The sequence below is a fragment of the Osmerus mordax genome, chromosome 22, assembly GCF_038355195.1.
Source record: "Osmerus mordax isolate fOsmMor3 chromosome 22, fOsmMor3.pri, whole genome shotgun sequence".
In the NCBI taxonomy this organism is placed as follows: Eukaryota; Metazoa; Chordata; class Actinopteri; order Osmeriformes; family Osmeridae; genus Osmerus; species Osmerus mordax.
In genome coordinates, this window is record NC_090071.1 from 4,377,127 (window position 1) to 4,396,679 (window position 19,553).

The 19,553-nt window shown below is 46.3% G+C and overlaps 4 protein-coding genes across 7 annotated transcripts; 1 reads left to right on the forward strand and 3 right to left on the reverse strand.

Annotated features, from left to right (window-relative positions):
- Positions 1–295: 295 nt before the first annotated feature.
- plaat1l (phospholipase A and acyltransferase 1-like) lies at positions 296–2,220 on the reverse strand. Its single transcript, XM_067260729.1, has 5 exons — positions 2,124–2,220; positions 1,817–1,946; positions 1,565–1,653; positions 1,251–1,415; positions 296–1,055 (listed from the first exon to the last, which is right to left on the reverse strand). Exons 1-5 carry the CDS (start codon positions 2,130–2,132, stop codon positions 990–992), a joined length of 459 nt encoding a protein of 152 aa, XP_067116830.1. The 5' UTR covers positions 2,133–2,220; the 3' UTR covers positions 296–989.
- Positions 2,221–2,392: 172 nt separating this feature from the next.
- Positions 2,393–7,327, reverse strand: LOC136965999 (zinc finger protein 513). Its single transcript, XM_067260334.1, has 5 exons — positions 7,230–7,327; positions 6,589–6,740; positions 5,610–5,732; positions 4,851–5,498; positions 2,393–4,380 (listed from the first exon to the last, which is right to left on the reverse strand). Exons 2-5 carry the CDS (start codon positions 6,626–6,628, stop codon positions 3,611–3,613), a joined length of 1,581 nt encoding a protein of 526 aa, XP_067116435.1. The 5' UTR covers positions 6,629–6,740; positions 7,230–7,327; the 3' UTR covers positions 2,393–3,610.
- A 159-nt stretch (positions 7,328–7,486) lies between these two features.
- On the reverse strand, positions 7,487–12,782 carry fndc4b (fibronectin type III domain containing 4b). Of its 2 annotated transcripts, none has more exons than XM_067260509.1 (7): positions 12,106–12,782; positions 9,697–9,812; positions 9,428–9,529; positions 8,959–9,061; positions 8,655–8,744; positions 8,409–8,569; positions 7,487–8,205 (listed from the first exon to the last, which is right to left on the reverse strand). In XM_067260509.1, the coding sequence occupies exons 1-7, from the start codon at positions 12,188–12,190 to the stop codon at positions 8,164–8,166; spliced, it is 699 nt and encodes a 232-aa protein (XP_067116610.1). In that variant the 5' UTR covers positions 12,191–12,782; the 3' UTR covers positions 7,487–8,163. The 2 variants fall into 2 exon arrangements, with proteins under 2 accessions (XP_067116610.1, XP_067116609.1); XM_067260508.1 differs by having other exon boundaries at positions 8,394–8,569.
- Positions 12,783–13,761: 979 nt separating this feature from the next.
- On the forward strand, positions 13,762–19,300 carry gckr (glucokinase (hexokinase 4) regulator). Of its 3 annotated transcripts, none has more exons than XM_067260679.1 (19): positions 13,762–13,843; positions 14,048–14,197; positions 14,299–14,367; positions 14,525–14,593; positions 14,700–14,773; positions 15,190–15,256; positions 15,390–15,443; positions 15,677–15,771; positions 15,874–15,979; positions 16,170–16,288; positions 16,709–16,807; positions 16,892–16,989; positions 17,197–17,273; positions 17,435–17,531; positions 17,641–17,738; positions 17,997–18,074; positions 18,400–18,543; positions 18,614–18,748; positions 19,082–19,300. In XM_067260679.1, the coding sequence occupies exons 1-19, from the start codon at positions 13,826–13,828 to the stop codon at positions 19,214–19,216; spliced, it is 1,782 nt and encodes a 593-aa protein (XP_067116780.1). In that variant the 5' UTR covers positions 13,762–13,825; the 3' UTR covers positions 19,217–19,300. The 3 variants fall into 3 exon arrangements, with proteins under 3 accessions (XP_067116780.1, XP_067116781.1, XP_067116782.1); XM_067260680.1 differs by having other exon boundaries at positions 18,403–18,543; XM_067260681.1 differs by lacking the exon at positions 18,614–18,748.
- Positions 19,301–19,553: the final 253 nt, after the last annotated feature.

Sequence of the window (19,553 nt, forward strand, 5' to 3'; positions counted from 1 at the left end):
TGATCAGGCATAAAGATGTTTATCCCTGTCTCACTGTACTACAGCTGAAGAGGAAGAGAATGGGGATTATAAAAATGGGACCCTAATATTAAATATCAGCTTGCTCGAGTGGAATTCAAACACTTAGTCAGTGAATCTATTAGGGATTTAATCTTCCTCTTCATATATTCATATTCCAACACAATAGAAGAGACTTTAGTGAGAAAATGCTTTTTGTCAATCACATTTATTTATTGTGCTTCATATTTTCAATTCCCAGAAGACACAAACAACAAAATAATTATTTTTTTCAACGCTTGTTCTTTATATTTTTATGACAAAATAATAATAAAATAGTATCCTGACAACTGATTTACCTAAAATAAAAATAAAAACGTTATTGCAAGTAGACATAATGTTGGTTCATTGGCCTGACTACAGATCATACACTGTATGTACATGTGACTATAAGGTTCCAAATTTGAACAAAAGGCTAAGAGGGATGGCTCTATTAAATCAGTAGCCAAAAAAAGATTGCAATGAAAGTGTGTGTGTGTTCAGAACAGTAATGTTTAAGGGAAAGCTGGGTGGAGTTTAATTGTCAGTATGAAGGTTTATCACTCTGCTCATGAGGGTCAGAACTGTCTCTGCTCATGTCTATTGAGCGACAAAGGGAGAGAGAGACACACAGAGAGAGAGACAGAGACGGAAAAAGAGGGAGGCTGGGAGAGAGGGACAGAGACAAAGAGGAAAAGATGATTGACCCTAGTGGAGAAATTGCCTACATAAAGCTGTGTATAAGTGTAAACTGCACAGTTTATAAATCACATTCCAACTGTCTTTTATTCACTGCTCACGTTTCACCATGAATCTATTTAGATGAACAGGTGATAACAGGTGAAATGAGTGAAATACATTCTGACATTCATTGTATCTTAAATATCAGCAGAGTGTTTCTGCTGCCACCTGCTGGCTATAGGATAGTACTGCAGAATTGGGCATCACTGGTGTTACAGCTTATTCTTCCTAAACAGGTCCTTCCATGCTGGCATGATGTGTTTGTAGACTCTTTCAATCTAAAAACGATGACAATACATCAGTGCATTTACTGTAGACACACTGGAACACCATCTCGTCAAGGTGTTTACATTAACACTGATATGTGTAGTGAACACGCACTTCTTCTAATATGTCTGATTCTGCCCCCCCCCGCGTACTCCTATTATCTGTGTATGGTATTTATAATACAGAAGTGCCCGTTCCACACCCACCTGTTCAGACTTCTTGACTCCGTATCTCAGGAGGGTGGCCTGGTGCTCGCTGTTGTGAAACAGGATGTCGAAGGTGATCTCCTTGCCCAGTAGGTCGTCGATGGCGGGCTTCACCACGGTGTGGTAGTCCCTGGCAGGCAGGGCCCCGTCCAGCATGTTGTTCACCTGGGACACAAGCACAACACCAGGCTCACTGGGGCTCGGGGAGAGGGGCATGTATGGGGTGGTTAGCGTTAGCTAGCCACGCTGTGTAAGCAAGGAGCTGCAGATCGCTAGTATAGACTGTGCTAATGTGTCAGTGTGTGTTGGTGTACCTTGTATTTGCATCCCACCACCTCCAAAGGGTCCAGTTTGACCTCTGACCTCATGGCTCGTCCAAACATCAGCATCTTTGCATCGGAGTCTACAACATACACACAAAATAAAGTTGGACCTTGACGATTAGACAGTAAAACCAAAATGACAGCAGTTGACTGTATAGTATATTTGATGTAATTGTGTAAATGGACACACACACACTCCTGATTGAAATTCTCAGCCTCTCTCTCTCTCACACACACACACACCTCTGCACGTGAGATGAGCCACGTAGGGAACACCATCTCTTTCTCCATAATAAATTCCAAAGTGGGAGAAGTACTTATTCCTGCGATACTCCACAATGTCCCCAGGGAAAATCTTAGGATGGACGTTCTTCTAACATCACAGATAAAACATCAAATGAACTTCCATGGTTCCTGTCAGGTCCTAGTTCACTCATCTCTGGTTTCTCTCTGTAGTATCCGCATGCTTATTATCTTGAGTGTATGTTAAAGTGCCGAAATAAAATGTCTCATCCTACAATATTATCATTGATCATAAATACCATCTTACCTGTCCCATGACTGCCTGATTGGACAGCTCCTCTTTCACCACAGCTGATCACGTTCCCATCCACATACACACACACTAGTGTGATGAGCTGAGGTCTATAAAGTGGTTTATCAAACACACACATTTTCAGGCTATTTTACATATTGAGTTTAGTGATGCTAGACAATGTAACTATAGCAATATTAACGGCTGACTAACCAGCCCCACCTCTCTGTTCCTGCTAGGAAACACCTGGCTATCACACCCTCTGACACACACACACATTTAAATTAAAGGTCTTTATTTAAAAGACAAAGGCACCATGTTCAGTACACAGAAGTCATAAACCCAACAGAGGTCCTTTAATAAGGGCTTCACTTAGGATCCATCCTCATCATCGTCATGACTACAGTAGGGTACAAAAGACTGAGACCACCAGTCACATACTTCCATTTTTGTTTTCATAAAAAATGCTAACTCCAAAATATATTTAAAAAAGTTAAACCTTTTATGAATATCTTTATATTTGGTTCATGTGTTACTTTTGCCCTAATGGCAGCGTGCATGGACTCCATAAGTTTGTGCAAAACCTGATGACCCATGTTATTCTAGCATGATTTGACAATGTTCCAAAGAGCTTAACTGTTCAATGTGGTCTCAGACCCTGTGGCCCCAGCTGTACCTGACAGACCCAACCTGAACACAGCCTCTCCATATAACCTGCCTTCTGGATACATTCACTATCGCACAATTAAACCTGAGAGAGATAGAGGCCGATCCTGTTCTACCACTAAGCAGGACCGGGGAGCTAGACTGGAGGACTGAGGAGCAGAAAATAAATCATGTGCAGCCTTACATGGCAATGTCTGAATTTCCTCTTTGTGGGTTAGGGTTTGAATCACAGAGAGAGAAGTGGTTGATCCTGCATGTTTGATTTCAGCCATGTTTGTAACAGACAAGGCTCACAACATTGTCACTGCAAGGGCCTTTCAGATCAGGGACATTCTAGAACACGCTCAACAACATCTGTCCGTGGATCTCTGTGGTCCCCTACTTATCTCTGAGAAAACATTGATCAAATCATCACACACAATTACAAAATATATATCATTTTCAGCATCTGTTGAAAAAATAAATGCTTATAATGCCTATAAATTCAACAATGAGATTATTTGTTAGTAAGCTAAGTGGTACATATCCCGACACACAATTCAAGCTGTGAAATCTCAAGCAACATAATTTCCAAACATTTAATTCATCAAAAACATCTTGACAGTATTTGAGAAGAAAAAAAACAGACCTCTCTCTTTCTCACACACACACACACACACACACAGCTTTTCTAATGCCATTGGTACAGTGCAGCACCTAGCCTCCAGCTCACACACCTCTGGAGGCACCTGAGTTCAGCTCTACCTGCTACTGGGTTGAGTAGGCAGGGGTCACCAGTGTAACTACACACACACACACACACACACACACACACACAGACACACACACACACACGTCTACATGTCCCCCTCCCCCTGACTGTGTCCATCCACCTGGGTGTCAGTGACCCAGCTCTGCCCATCGTGCTTGTCCCAGCTGTCTGTGTTGTGGCCGTGCTTCCTCTGGTGCCGCTTGTAGTTGTCCCAGTGGCCCGTGGTGTAGCTGCACTCGGCGCAGGAGTAGGGCTTCTCCCCCGTGTGGCGGAGCATGTGGCGCTTCAGGTTCACACTCTGGTTGCAGGAGTAGCCGCACACGCCGCAGTGGAAGGGCTTGGCGCCCGAGTGGATGCGCTCGTGCCGCCGCAGGTTGGCCAGGTTGCCGCAGGCGTAGTTGCAGGACGGGCACTGGTACGGCTTCTCGCCCGTGTGCACGCGCAGGTGGCGCTTCAGGTTGTCCAAGTGGGCGGAGGCGAAGGGGCAGTGAGGGCAGCTGTGGGGCTTCTCCCCGCTGTGGGTGTGCGCGTGGCGGGCCAGGTGGTTGGGGTAGTGGGACAGGAAGGGGCAGGAGGGGCAGCGGTACAGCTTGGTGCCCCCGCGCCGGTGCCTGGGGCTGGGGTCCGGGCTGCAGGAGGCTGGCTCTTTGGAATGGAGCTCCATGGAGCAGCTGCGGCACACCTCGGCATCCCCTTCGCCCTCGCCCTCTCCTTCCAGGGCCAGGCCGCAGGCCCGGCAGCACAGGGGGAAGAGGAGGTCCGGGAGGGGGGCTGAGGGGGAGCCGATCCCCCCCAGAGTCTGGAGGAAGCTGGCCCCCTCGCTCACACGTAGAGTCAAGTCTGAAACTACCGCTTCTGAGAGACAGGAAAGTGGCCCACACATCATCAGTAATATTAAACAGTTTGTCATTCTAGGAACCTCACATAGACAAACGTGTGCGCACACACATGCACACACAGAGTGAAGTGGACCCGTCCCCATGAACATACTTTGCGTCAATAAGCACTCAACCATACGCAAGTTCACATTACTTCCTCTTTTCAGAAGTTTGGGAAGTTTTTTTCTTCTCAGTCCTTCCTTTTTTTCTGTACTATGTACAAAAGGTTGCAACATTTATATAAACAAGGAACTATTACTTCATGGCAATAATTACTAATTTTAAGATGAGAAGACATCAGAAATCATTGTTTGTGAACATGTGTGAGAAATGTTGTCCCATGTCGTTTGTGACTAAGTATGTTATGTGAGGTTTTACTTCTGTGTGTGTGTGTGTGTGTGTGTTTGTGTGTGTGTGTGTGTGTGTGTGTGTGCGCACATAGCCTACCTTCATCCCTCTCCCCGCGGCTGTTTTTCCGCCTGCCTCGTCTCTTCTCCTTCTCTCTGCGCTGCGGCCTTTCCTGCGTGTGCATGCGCTGGTGCCTCCGCAGGTTTCCTAGGGAACTGCAGGCGTAGCTGCAGAGGTGGCAGCAGTAGGGCTTCTCTCCGGTGTGCGTGCGGGCGTGCCTCTGCAGGTTCACCCTCTGGGCCGAGGCGTACGGACACACGGGGCAGCGGTACGGCTTCTCGCCGTCGTGCGTCCTCATGTGACGCTTCAGGTGGTTGGAGTAGCGCGACGTGAAGTTGCACAGGGCGCACGAGTACAGCTTAGAGACCACGCCCACTCCGTCTTTGCCCCTCCTCCTCCTCCTCCTGGCCGTCCTTCCACCTGATTGGCCGGCCGAGTTAGACTCCTCTTCCTCCTCCTCCTGGGAGTTTTCCCGGGCAGTGTGAGATTCTGATTGGACGCCCTCCTCGCACGCCAGGCAGTAGAGTCCTGACCCCAGGTCCAGCGCTGTCCCGAGCTCTAGGCTGGAACCCAGGGGCGTATCTCCCAGCAGTTGGCCACACCCCCTGCAGGAGAGGAATGCTGGGAAAGAGGAGTCATCCGGGGCTGATGGGTCGTCCTCAACGCTCAGAGAAAATACAGCCATCCCTGAGCAGACAGACAGACAGCAGTGAATACTTCTGTGTGTATGTGCCTGCATGCGTGTGTGAGTGCGTGTTAGTATGTTCATCCATGGGTGTGTGTGTGTTGCTCACTGACCTGAGTCTCTGTCCAGTCCCATGATCTCAGAGTCTCCGAACTCCAGCTCTCCGCTGAGGAGGAAGTCGCTCTCCAGGACCAGGCAGCTGGGATCACAGACCACAGCCCCATCCTCACACTCCACTGCAGAGACAGAGAGACACACACTGCTTATTAGAGGCTTACACACACACACACACACACACACACACACACACACACACAGGATGGTGGAGGGATGACAAGGAGAGAACGGAAAAGGAAGAGCTGGAAGAGAGGTGGAGATTAAAGAAAGGATGTAGCAGAGAGTAAATAGGGGAGGAGAGGAAATGGATGAGGCGGGGGAGGGAGGGAGGGACGGAGGGAGAGAAAGTGGATGAATGGGCGAGAGGAGAAAAGGTGTAAGTAAAGGAGGGAGTGGTGGAGGAAAGGTGAAAGGGAGGTGAGGTCAGGCAGGAGGGTCAGCTGTGGCCCTGATCAGAGGAAGTGGATGCAGGAAGCAGAGAGGATAAAGAAAGGAAGTGGGTGTCAAACTGAGACAGAGCTCTCAGGATGAGATAACACCAGCATGCACACACACACACACACACACAAAGAGAGGAAGAGTAGAAGAGGATGATATGGCACGTACACACGCAGACGTGTGCTTAACAAGGAAAAAAAATACAGTTGAAGACAATGGCTTGAAACAGACACACACACACACACAAAAACGGAAACCTTAGCTATGACATAAAGCCCTGCTAGAAGGCTTAAGGTCTGGATATTTAGGATAATATTCTATATGACTGACACTATAGTTAAACTTGTCAAAATAGTTACACATCTCAAAATAGTTATGTCAACACAAAACCGGCAGCAATGAAGTTGTAGTTACGAAGCACGGCTTCACTGACTCGGAACTGTAGTTCGAGGTGGCTCGCACATTTGACAAGATCGGCACGTTAGTTCCAATACGCTTTCAATTAGATATAGACCTATATCAAAGTTCACTACTTACATTTCACCGGCTGTGGATTTGACTGTTTTCTTCTTGGCATCCTTCCTTCTTTCTTTTGTCTGCCTCGTACTCACACGGACTCGGTCACTCGCACGCTTTGGGCGACTCCGTTGTCAGCTCATTCCACCGACACTGTCATCTTCCTCTTCCTCCTACAGCGGATAACAAGGCTATCAGTTGTGTGTCATCGCATCATGTCATTGTTTAGCCAGACTGGTTAGCTTAAGGGCTAACGTGCTACCTTCAGTCAGTTAACTAGGCTACTGTAGCTTTACTTAGAACTAAATACACACATTGAGGTACTTAGATGACAACTGTAGTCAATCGTTTAAACGAATCCATCGACAAGTGTTTGGGTAGCTACATAACGTTAGCTATGGACAATGGGCTTGTCAATAGTTATCTTTCCGTTCTACATGGCATTAGCTAATGGCGTTCCTACAACTGCTTAACAACAGTTAGCACTAGCTAGCTAGCTAACATTAGCTAGCTTAGGTGGATATAGACAGCGCTAACCTGCTAACGTTAGTAAGGAATTAATCAGGGAAATGACTAACTGGCAAACGTTAACCATAGAGCTAACGTTAATGTGTCAAAACACATCTAAATCTACAGTACTACGTAGCCAAATATATACTCACCAACTCGTGAAATATAAACAGCTATATCTGGTGAATATAAGTGACTTTCAAGAGAGTCCCTCTTTTGTGTACACACGCACACCGCTGGCGGCTGCTTGTTTCCTGGAGTGACGTCTTTGTGCTCTCTCGATCTTGGGTGTTGTAGTTTACAAACCACAACCCTTTCAGACCGTAACAAGCGCTATCAAACTTCTCCTTTGATAACATTTGTTTTTCACGAGTGAATTATGAAAAAAATCACGAACACACAAGCAGAGAAGAGCTTTTAGCCGTGTATTTCACACTTTGCAAATTTCTAAAAACTATAGCTATTTTAGATTAACTATTCAAAATATTTAGATTTCTGACCAGCTAACAATCTGAGTTAGTCATGAATTAGTGGTGTGTAAAACAACATGAGTGAAATTGAATCGACATTATTACAAGATACTGTATCATGCTTGCTGGTTTGCAAGCTACAAAGGAGCTGCTGTTGATGATGACACACACATAGAATCATTCACTGACTTATTGCCTCCCACAATCTTTCAAACATTCATTCACATACAGTTCCACGTGACTTTGATGTTGTATACTTCTATAACAATATGTTCAATTGATTTTATACATGTAGGTATTATTACTAAGGAAAAACAGCAAGAAAAGCACAGAGAGAATCCTGGTTAATTTTCCTGTTGTCCTGACATGAACGCCTGCTGTTGGACCTCCTAGTCTTTAGGGGCAGTAGAGAGTCTCATTAAGTCTCACATCATACACAGTGTCTCAGCTTAGTAAACATCTGCAACCAAAGTCCAGACAAACAGATCTCCTAGTCTCTCATTAGTCACTTTCTCCAGGTGAGGGTGTGGTTTGTGGTTGCCGTGTCTACACGCCTGGTAGCTCCACCCACCCACTCTGTATGGTTGTTAGGATGACGCAACACCTGCAGTCTCCATCACACTCTGACGATGCTGATGGAACAGGAGGTTCTGTGGAACTGAAAGAAAAACAAGAAGGGAAGAGGGTCAGGTTAGATGGCATGTGGACTGGTATGTAGTCTGGCTAAGAAAACGGTGTGTGTGTTTGTACATTCATTTGTGTCTGTCTGTGTTCCTGTCTGCATGTGTGAATGTGCATGAGTGTGTGTGTATGCACATGCGTGTGCTGATTTGGGGATTTTGGCACCTTGCCACTCTGTACCCCTCCATTGTGGTAAAGTGGCGTGCTCTGAGAAGAGGCCACCCCCTCTTTGTAGTAGGATGGCGCGGTCTGGGCGGAGGGTCGTTTGGGTTTGTCCTTACTGCTGCTCGAGTCGTTGTCTTTGATGATGTCATACTGCCGGCAGAACAGCACTATCACCGCTGGAAAATAGAACGAAATTAGACCGGAAGTTGGACTGCACACACACACACACACACACACACACAGATATAGACACACATATACCTGCCCACAACAGCAAGACAGTGGTAATGATGAGAAGCTCTCCAGTCTGTAGGTGATGGGTCAGGTCCAGACCTTCCATGGTGGGGTCATCTGGGGGTCAGAAGAGGCAGGACTGAGTGTGTGTTTAGATCGTTACAAATTGATTGATCCCTGAAGGAAAATTATAATGTTACAGCAGCAGGGACAAAAAGAGAGATTGTCTCCTGAATGATTACGTACAATTACAATACACCCTAACCTTAAATTGAACCATATTTCAGTAGTTTGTGTGTGTGTATGTGTGTGTGTGTGTGTGTGTGCGTACCATGGTCCAGGACTCCGGACGGATAGTGATCCGTCTTCTCCAGGGTTCTGAAGTGGACAGTTTTGCTGGGCTGGCTGTCTCCCTGCAAACCAACTGACTGGAGCTGTAGGATAAGGTCACAGGTCACAACATGACCCTACCCTTCTACAGGGCACAACATGACCCTGAACCACACACAGCACACCTTTCCCCTTTGAACCCGTACCCAGGAGACGTGCCCTGACCTATGTCAGCTCTTGTGCACCGTTCTCTAGCAGTGTGTTAGTGTAACAGATGTGGTCTTGCAAGCTCCGTCAGAGGTATCGGGCAATCGTCCTGCACTGGGTTCGAACTTACCACCTCTGGCTTCCCAAGCGCCACCACTACCAACTACGCTAACGAAAAGCTAGCAATTTCGTTGACGCGGGTGGCCTGTTACATACCTGAGGAGTGAGTTTCACCAATACACATCAGCTACATTAGCACTCACCTGGACACTGTAGTGTATGTCTTCATCCAGATCCCACAACACGCACGATCGACTGGACGTGTTCACCTCTCGGATGGTGCGCTGCATCAGCCCATCCTGCCTCTGCACACACACACACACACAGACACGTGTCTCGAAACGTCCACTTCAACACACATCTGACGGTTAATTTCATTCAGTGTACGTACATCAACCACGCACACTCAGATGTCACCTGAAATCATGCCTGCACACACCAGTCCTCAATCACTGCACACACACACACACACCTGCTGGCAAATGGCATAGCCAATCACGTCGTCTCCCTGTGGCACACTCCAGGTGATGGTGGCAGAGTTGGCTCTCAGTTGGCTCACAGACACGTTGACTGGCGCTGCCGGCACCGCTGGAATCACAAGCATTCATTACATGAAGTCAATGTAGAAGACTTTACACTCACTGCAAATCTTCACATCATATCCTCACGAGACCCAGAAAAAAATGCTTAAAAAACATTTTCATTGTACATAATATAATATAATTATGTATATTATATAATATAAATAGTATATGTATGTACATAGTATTAAGTAAGTTAAGTAAGATAAGTCAATGTTAATATGAAGCTGTAATTGTATTATTGAGGTGCTAACTACATATACATTTACAACAGATATGTTTTTGACATGGTGAAACAAGTCTCAGAGTATACAGAGAACCTTTGGTTCAGAATTGCTACAGCTTCTCTCTTTCCTGTTCTCTGGGTTGACATTCACACACTCTGAAGGTGAGAGGTACACATACACACATACTGTATGTACACACACACACACACACACACAGAGACTAATTTGCATTCTCTCCAAGCTCAAGATGTGGAGAAAAAGATCAACTGTATTGTACAATAATGAAGCAGACTGATTGTCTTTGTGGTTTATCTTTGCATCAGAGGGGGACCCCAACACACACACACAAACCTACCTGCACCTTTTAACACACACACATGCACCCACACAGACATACACACACACCCTTGTACATCTCCCCACACATATTCAAAAACACTCACCCACTTTGTTGCACACACAAACATACAGGCACACACAGAACCAAACACTGATTACAGGGGTAATAAGAGATAGTTTGCGTCTGGCTGTACCTAAGAAGAAGATGTGTTCAAATAATCAATAACACTATCTGTCACTAATCAATCAATCTGACCCTCTTTTCCCATTTGTGTGGGCGTGTGTATGAGACAGCAAGGGATAAAGATAGAAACACTGATAGATCGAGATGAAGTGGGAGAGAGAAATACAGAGACAGTGATTGAGAGCGAGGGAGTAAGAGAGAGAGAGAAAGAGAGATAGATAGATTGAGGAGGAGGGGCTGTTTAAATGTTGGTGTGTAATGTATGCCAAGACATGCTCCAAATTCTGTGTCTCTGTCAATGTCAGTATCAGCATAATGTAATGGGCAGCAATATCACACAGGGCACAACCCTCTCATCCAAATGGACTGGCCTTACGGTAATAGACTTCTGCCCAGCAATACATTTAGATTACATAAACTGATTGCAAAAACAAGAGAGAGGGAGGAGTGAGAGGGGGTTAGAGTGAAAGAGAGGAGTGGGAAAAAGAGAGAGCAGGGGAGATAGTGAGAGAGAGAGGGGCGAGGGAGAAAGAGAGAGAGAGAGGGGCGAGGGAGAATGAGAGAGAGAGAGAGAGAGAGAGAGAGGGGGGGGGGGCATGAAAAAGAAGGGAAGACAGAGAGAGATCAATGAATGAGTGAAAAGATTAAATGAAACGAGAGAAGGGTAGAAAGAGAGAGAAACTAAGTTCAGAATCACTTTTGAATCCTGGTGCTGACTGAAAAATAGACTGATATACCCTGGCACAGAGCACACACACACGCATAGCTCTGTACAATGCTGCAGAGACAAATATTGGCTCCATTTATAAAAACACTTCATAACACTGATGTAACGAGATGAATCAAGTGAAGTAAACAACAACAATAACACTAACAAGCTGCTGTTTTTTCAATGGTGCTTGTCATACTGATGCCTCAGCCTGTCAGGGTAATGTATGGCCAGCTCAGGCTAGCTGAGCTCAGAATCAGCTAAATCATAGCCATGGTAACAGACAGAGACAGAGTCATCTTGTTAATGCTCTCCACCACTCTCTTTGAATAAGTGTGTTTGTGTGTGTGCTTGTATAGCACACTGATTTAATTTGTGAGTACTGCTTATGCACAAATATACACACACATTTTGTACATATTGAAATACCTTCCAGGAACAGGAGGCATGTTTTTTTTTTTAGGTTCAGCATATTCTTATAGGTGGATCATTAAAATCTCACATGCATGTAGTACTTTAGACAAACAGAAAGAGAGGGGGAGTGAGAGACACAGCAAGAAAGATAGATGAGAGATATACTGTTTATAAAAAGACAGAGACAAAGACCAAAATACAATGATATGGAGAAATGTAGATAATTGGATTTGTTTGACTATTTAGATGTAAGAGAGAGAGAGAGAGAGAGAGAGAGAGAGAGAGAGAGAGAGAGAGAGAGAGAGAGAGACAGAGACAGAGACAGAGATGGATAAGGAGACAAAAGAAAAATAAAGAAAATGAGATATAGGAAGATGTGGAGAGATGGAAGCAGAGAGAAAGGAGAGAGAGATACAGAGAGACTTACTTGCCACCACCATCTGTGGTCCATGCCAGCCGGAGAGGGATAGGAAGACAAGAGCGAAATTCAGAGGTGTTGCGACAGATGACATGTCTCTTGATCCTTCTCTGATTTCCTCACGGATGAAACGACCCCCTATCGCTTACCCTATTTATCTCCCTCTCACCCTCTCTCTTTCTTCTTCTTTCTTTATCTCTTCCACTCTCTTTTTATCTTTCGCTCTCTTTCGATCTTTCTCTACCTCTTTCTCGCTAGGGCAAAAGTGCCTGGCTGTCTTCACCGTCTTCACTGCATAAGACGTCTTCATCAATTTTTTACAAAAAGAACAGATGGTGCGTCTCTTGTTCTGCTTTGGGCCAAACTCCTTAGCAGTTGTTCACTGATGTTTCTTAGGGGGTCAACATTAACATGCCACGGAGGTGCTGGTGTGGGATGAACATAACACCGCAAGCAATGCGAGCTAAACAAATAAATTAAAATAGTAGCCTAAAGAATTCTAACGGTGCGGATTGCGGTTCAGCTTCTATCCCACCTTCCCAGATGTCGCTCTCGATGAACATTCATGAGGCCCCCGTGAAGCTAACAGGTGCTATTCCTACATTCAAACAATCCATGCATCAAATCCCGTTTAGGGAAGTAGAGATTTCGAAGCTTCTTCAGTCTTAAGTGTTTGATCATCAATAGGCTCAAAAACAAAAAGACGTTAGAGGGAGCTGTGGTTGCGAGCTTTTCAGCACCGCAGACAACGCTGGAGCGGCAGTCCGGCTTGGACGGTCATCAATTCGAATCACCAAATTGAATGATGTCCTTTTTACATGGTCCGATTTGGAGCCCGAGCCATCCAAGGACACACCAGATCCGCAGGCGCGTCAGGATCTTTCTCGTCTGCGCGCGCTTTTGTTGTGTCAGTCTGCTCCCGCCGCACCTTACGGAGTAGTGCCGTAGGCACAGCGGTGTCCTTCATAAGCGCCCTGTTATCACGTACCCCATCTGGCACATATACTGACACATTTTCTTACACTAGGGCGAGCGCGCAGACCCACAGGTGGGCGGTACCTCGAGAAGCCTGCATTCGCTCAGAACATATTCGTCCGCGCAAGCGTGAAAAAGTAAAGGAACGGAAATAGCCTGTCTTATCGCCTGATGTGTTGATGTGTTTTGTGTGTGTGTGTGTGTGTGTGTGTGTGTGTGTGTCTTTGAATGAGTTTATCTGTGCGCGTGCATGCTTTCAGTCATTTGAGTTGTGCGTGTGTTGTTATATAGCCTAGATAAACTGCTGACTGGTCTCAAAGGTCATTTAGTAGAATACAGCACTTAGCAGTAAAAGATAAAGAACACGTTTAAATCAGTTTTCTGTTTAATCTGTTTAAATGGATTTAGGTCGAAGTAGCTCTTAGACAGTATTGATACAGAAAGAGAGAGCGAGAGAGAGGAAAAAGAAGGGGAGAGAAGGAGAAAATTGAGACAGTATTTCCTGTTTGGAAGATCCACCATCTCGGGACTGAAGACTTCATTTCCTTCGAGCGAGAACTCCCACCAGCAAGAGACACACACACACACACACACACACACACACACACACACACACACACACATCATTTGCATTTAGTCATTTACATCATCAATACTAACACATGCAAACACACATGCACATCAACACACACACATACAGAAATACACACATACACCAATACACACACGCATACACCCACAACGTACTTTCAAGATGTCAGATATGTGGGAGGTGAGTTCCAGGAGTATCTTCTACAGGTGTCCTTCTACCTTGTGTGTGATGGTATCTGAGGTGATGTGCAGAAACAGAGCAGCTGCTCCTCAGTATCACCATGGGAGATTAAACAATTAAGATTGTGACCTGTACTTGACACATCAGTGTAAGGAACTGTACAACATCACCATCCTCATCAATTCCACAATCCTTTGTTGTCAGTTGTCAGATTACGAGCCTCGGCTTCCTGTTTCGGAGAAGTCCAACCCCCTGACGTGTGACATCGACAGAGCGACGCCCAATCAGATCGTCAAGCTGCTGGAAGCGTGCGATGCCCAGATGTTTCAGGAGGAGACGGGATCAGTGTACCAGGTCAGGTCAGGGGTCATGGGTCGGATATGGTTCAGATGTCTACACCTGATCTTCAACAAGGCTTGTGTGTGTGTCTGCGTTTGTGTGTGTTTGCTTTGCAGAGGTTCTTCAGTAATAGTATCATCCAGACAATGTTGGAGGTATCCAAACAGGTGGAGATCATTCTGAAGGTAAAAGAGACTTCCTCACACACATACACACACAAACACACACATACATACATACATACACACGCACACACACACACACACACACACACACACACACACACACACACACACACACACACACACACACAAGTTACGTAATATCTCTAACTATTGTCAGGACCCAGAGGACAGTATTGTAGTTCTAAGTGGCTGTGGGACCTCAGGTCGACTAGCCTACCTTCTGGCGGTGAGTAAACAACATCAATAATATTTGTTCACATGCATGCAATACATATTAGTAATGGAGGGCAGTTGCTGAGTGTCTCCATAGTGAGGTGTGTTGTTGTTGTCAGACTTGTTTTAACAGAGCCCTGAGAGAGCAGAATCAGGAGCCTCAGTACTGCTACATCATAGCTGGAGGAGACAGGTGAGTCCTCAGAACTGCTGCATCATAGCTGGAGGAGACAGGTGAGTCCTCAGAAATGCTGCATCATAGCTGGAGGAGATCCCAGTGGTCGGATTGTGTGTTGTCTCAGTTCTGTGCTGAATTGTGCCCAGTGTTCATCATACATCCCTCTGTAAACAATCCCTCTCTCTCTCTCTCTCTCTCTCTCTCTCTCTCTCTCTCTCTCTCTCTCTCTCTCTCTCTCTCTCTCTCTCTCTCTCTCTCTCTCTCTGTCTCTCTCTCTCTCTCTCTCTCTCTTTCTTTCTTTCTTTCTTTCTTTCTTTCTCTCTCTCTCTCTCTCTCTCTCTCTCTCTCTCTCTCTCTCTCTCTCTCTCTCTCTCTCTCTCTCTCTCTCTCTCTCTCTCTCTCTCTCTCTCTCTCTCTCTCTCTCTCGACAGAGCTCTTCTCACCTCTCAGGAGGCCCCAGAGGACAACCCTGAAGTGGGCATGCTCAGTCTGATGAAGGTCAGGCATTACAAAAAGGGGGTGGGGTCAGCTAAAATAGGGGTCAAGCTGGAAGTGTCAATGCATTACACTCTGCAGAAGTTTGTGTGGGTCAGTGTATATGTTATAACACCTTTTTTCTGCACATCTTCAGCTCTGTGAGGGGAAGAGGCATGTCTTGTTCATCGGCATTTCCTGTGGCCTCTCTGTAGGTTATCCCGCCTTCTCTTTTGCCCGCCATCCAATCAGAAGCCCTCTCTCCCTAACAACCAATCGCATGAGGCAGAGATCTTTATCCTTTCAACAGAGCCCCCTAAACTATACATAAGCTACTCATTGTGTTAGCGATAGAACACGTAGGCTTGCTCCATCAGTATAATGTTGACAAATGTTTATCCACTGAGCAGCACCAGTCTGTCTCTGAGTGTCTTGGTTTGGCAGGCTCCTTTCGTGGTGGGCCAGCTGGACTTCTGCCTGCAGCAGCCTGACGTCTACATTCCGGTTCTGGTCGGTTTCAACCCAGTCTGCCAAGCCAGGTCCATACTGACTGCTTACAGAACGTGCAGAAGCTAACAATTACTATTTTCAATCAGTTTGTGTTCCTCTGTGCCTGAGTTTGTATTTGTGTGTGTGTGGAGGAATGAGCCTATGCCAGGGAGCTCTCTCACCTTCAAGGGTGTGGCTCAGAGGATGCAGGACCTCCAGGGAGGTCAAAGGGCATTCATCCTAAATCCTGCCGTCGGGGTAAGACAACAATCTGAGAACAACAAGCTGTATGGAAATATGTTTTTTTTACGTGTATAAGTGTATGTGTGTTTGTGCATGTGTGCGTGTTTGTGTTTTTATCATTCATGTATGTGTTCGTATTTGTGCGTGTTGTTCTCATTTGTGAGTGTGTGTGTGTTGTTATTGTGTGTGTGTGTGTGTGTGTCAGCCCGAGGCCATCAGTGGCTCCTCCAGGATGAAAGGAGGCAGTGCCACCAAGATCCTGCTGGAGACCATCCTCTCTGCTGCACACAGAGCTGTGTACTCACACACACCCATCACACGCAGGTGTGTACTCACACACACATTCATCACACACAGGTGTGTACTCACACACACACCCATCACACACAGGTGTGTACTCACACACACATTCATCACACACAGGTGTGTACTCACACACACACCCATCACACACAGGTGTGTACTCACACACACATTCATCACACACAGGTGTGTACTCACACACACATTCATCACACACAGGTGTGTACTCACACACACATTCATCACACACAGGTGTGTACTCTCACACACACCCATCACACACAGGTGTGTACTCACACACACACACACCCATCACACACAGGTGAGCTCTCAGAGATACACTGCTCAGCAAACCATTTCATGTTGTTGCCCTTAGAATGGGTACGCAATGTGAGTATATGTGTGTATATATGTATACACACACATGTGTGTGTTGGACAGTGGTGTGACAGAGCATCTGAGAAGGTACCAGAAGAGTGTGGAGTTGACGTACAGCCACAGTGAGGACATCGCTTCACTACTGCAGAGTGCAGGGCTCAGGTAGGAATCTTACCTGCTGCTAATCTGAGTTGCTGCTGGTTTTTTTACTGGTCTTGTTACTGAGCGTGAGAGTGTGTGTTCCAGTCTGCAGTGTGCTGGGCGTGTGTGTTACCTGGGCTGGGGATCCCTGGCTATGATGGGGCTCATCGACGCCAGTGAGTGTATCCCCACGTTTGGAGCAGGTGAGAATCCACAATACACACACACACCCACAAACAAGCTCAGGCAGCAACACAGGTATTTTGGCCTCCGTAAAACCCTTTGCGTTGATGACATTGTATTTTACAGTAATCAGTATCACCAGATCGTTTAGTGTGTAGTTCCCGTAACAAAGCATGTGCCTGTGGTATGTGTGGCATGTGACCGTGGGGTATGTGTTTGTGTGTCAGACTATGATGACATCAGAGGCTTCCTCAGTGGAGGGTACGAAGACATGGGGAACACCGAGGGACCCCTGTCCTCGCTGGTACAGATCAACTCAGACCTTGACAACTGTGGAGCTGTGTGTGTCTTTGCGTCTGATTTCAATGTTTGTGTGTGCATGAGTGTTTTATCGCTATGTGTGTGTATGTGTGTGTGTTATTTCCGTGTGTGTGTGTTTGTCTGTGTGTGTGTGTTCCGGTGAAGGGTCCTCAGTTCTGCATCTCCCACAAGGACTTTGTCCGTCTGGTTCTTCCCACACTGACTGATCAGGACACGGTGGTGCTGCTCTGCTCACACAGTGGTGAGACACAACCTCATCCCCGCCTTCATCCACACCCTCCCCAGCATCATCCACATGCTCCCTAATCCGAGTTTATACCTGAGTGACTGAGTCTGTTGTTGTTTCACAGATGATGCTGTTGGCGTGGAAACAATGGCAGGCAGAGTGAGAGGCAGGACATCAAGTCTGCACGTTCTCTACCATGGACAGGAGAATGGCACTGTGCCTGTAAGTCTGCGTGTGTGTGTGTGTGTCTGTGTGTGTGTGTGTGTGTGTGTGTGTGTGTGTGTGTGTGTGTGTGTGTGAAGAGAGAGAAAGAACGAGACAGAGAGAGAGAGAAAGTATTAGAAAGTATTAGTAAAATACGTATTAGAGCTACTATTCAATTATTAGAACTAATTATTTAGTTGTTTGTTTTACTAATGTTTTGTCAGTGTGCCCCCTAGTGGAGCCCAGTGAGAACAGTGTTTGTACTTGACTTCTCAGGACAACCTCAGTAGCCTGTGTTCCTCCACACTTCACATCCGCTGGCCAGGGTCTTCCTGTGGCAGCAGCCTACACATGGTAGACCACACACACACACATACTGACCACGTGTCATGTTTCCACACATACTCACCGTTCTGCAAGGCATTCTTTTTTACCTCCTACTCATTTTCACTTGCTCTCTGCTTTACTTATCTCTCTTCTCTGTTCATCATACATCCCTCTGTAAACAATCTCTCTCTCTCTCTCTCTCTCTCTCTCTCTCTCTCTCTCTCTCTCTCTCTCTCTCTCTCTCTCTCTCTCTCTCTCTCTCTCTCTCTCTCTCTCTCTCTCTCTCTCTCTCTCTCTCTCTCTCTCTCTCTCTCTCTCTCTCTCTCTCTCTCTCTCTCTCTCTCTCTCTTAGCAGTGGGAGCTTTCCACAAAACTTGTGCTAAATGCTGTCAGTACAGGAGCTCACATTCTGAGGGGAAAGGTCTACAGGAACCTAATGATCGACCTGCAGGTGTCCAACAGCAAACTTTACCACAGAGCCATTCAGCTGCTGCAGGTATACACACACACACACACAAACGCACGCACACCACAAACAGGCGCTGAGGTGTGTCTCATTTCTATAGAAGCTGTCTGGTTGTCCAGAGTGCCAGTGTGAGACAGCTCTGTGGAAGGCTCTGTATGACACAGAAGATCTCCCCACCCACATTCTCTCGGCCTCACTCACCACACACACGCTCACAGCCAGCCGCAGGAGCAAGGTAACCTACCACTGGGCTGCTACCTACCCACCTACCTATCTACCCACCTTCCCATCTACATCACTACCTGTCTACATCCATCCTTTTCTACCAGCTACCTTCCCATCTACCTATACTATTCATGTGCCTCCCTGCTTACCTGCCTACCAACCTATACCTCACTACCTACTTTCCTATCTCCTTATCTTCCTACCTACCTACCTACCTACTTACCGGTACATACCTACCTACCTACTTAACGGTACCTACATACCTACATACCAACCAACTTCCCTACCTACCTGCCTTCTACATACCAACCTACATACCCCCCATGCCCCCCTCACTCTGTAGGTAGTCCCTCTGGCCTTGGTTTGTCTTCTGACTGGTTGTTCCCTGACGGAAGCCAAGTCCCACCTGGATTCCCGGCCAGTGTTGCGTGAGGCTGTGGAGGTGTGCCAGGCATCCTCACCTTTCGGCAAGCCATGACGTCAGGAACAAGGAAGTGAAGATCCAACTGGCTTCTTGTTTACCCTTGTTGAACCCAAAATAAAGAAACGAAAACAAAATAAAAACAATGACTATGAAAAAAAACATAATAATTTTGGCACGTGTGTGTGTCTTTGTTTGTGTGTTGATGTGTGTGTGTTAGCTTATGTGTGGGTGTGCCTGTCAGTGTGTGTGTTTGTATGTGTTTGTGTGTGTATGTGAGTGTAGGATGCAAGCCAAATTCTACTGGAAGACAATGAAAACAAGTTGGGCAACTGGCATCCCGGAGACAGGAGGTAGGGCCCTGTGCAGATATGGGAGGGGTTTATTCTAAGTT

What these genes read in the sequence shown, in the direction of transcription:
- LOC136965999 (XM_067260334.1), bottom strand. Translation starts at nt 6,628, where the DNA reads ATGCCAAGAAGAAAACAGTCAAATCCACAGCCGGTGAAAT. An exon ending in AAATCCACAGCCGGTGAAAT is followed by an intron (nt 5,733 to 6,588) that starts GTAAGTAGTGAA and finishes CTGTCTCTGCAG; the next exon opens with TGGAGTGTGAGGATGGGGCT. An exon ending in CCGCGGGGAGAGGGATGAAG is followed by an intron (nt 4,381 to 4,850) that starts GTAGGCTATGTG and finishes CCTGTCTCTCAG; the next exon opens with AAGCGGTAGTTTCAGACTTG.
- plaat1l (XM_067260729.1), bottom strand. An exon ending in TGGTGGGATGCAAATACAAG is followed by an intron (nt 1,416 to 1,564) that starts GTACACCAACAC and finishes CTTGTGTCCCAG; the next exon opens with GTGAACAACATGCTGGACGG. An exon ending in GAGTCAAGAAGTCTGAACAG is followed by an intron (nt 1,056 to 1,250) that starts GTGGGTGTGGAA and finishes CATCGTTTTTAG; the next exon opens with ATTGAAAGAGTCTACAAACA.
- gckr (XM_067260679.1), top strand. An exon ending in AGGGACCCCTGTCCTCGCTG is followed by an intron (nt 17,274 to 17,434) that starts GTACAGATCAAC and finishes GTTCCGGTGAAG; the next exon opens with GGTCCTCAGTTCTGCATCTC. An exon ending in GAGCCATTCAGCTGCTGCAG is followed by an intron (nt 18,544 to 18,613) that starts GTATACACACAC and finishes TCATTTCTATAG; the next exon opens with AAGCTGTCTGGTTGTCCAGA.
- fndc4b (XM_067260508.1), bottom strand. Translation starts at nt 12,190, where the DNA reads ATGTCATCTGTCGCAACACCTCTGAATTTCGCTCTTGTCTTCCTATCC. An exon ending in GCTATGCCATTTGCCAGCAG is followed by an intron (nt 9,530 to 9,696) that starts GTGTGTGTGTGT and finishes GTGTGTGTGCAG; the next exon opens with AGGCAGGATGGGCTGATGCA. An exon ending in GTCCGGAGTCCTGGACCATG is followed by an intron (nt 8,745 to 8,958) that starts GTACGCACACAC and finishes TCTGACCCCCAG; the next exon opens with ATGACCCCACCATGGAAGGT.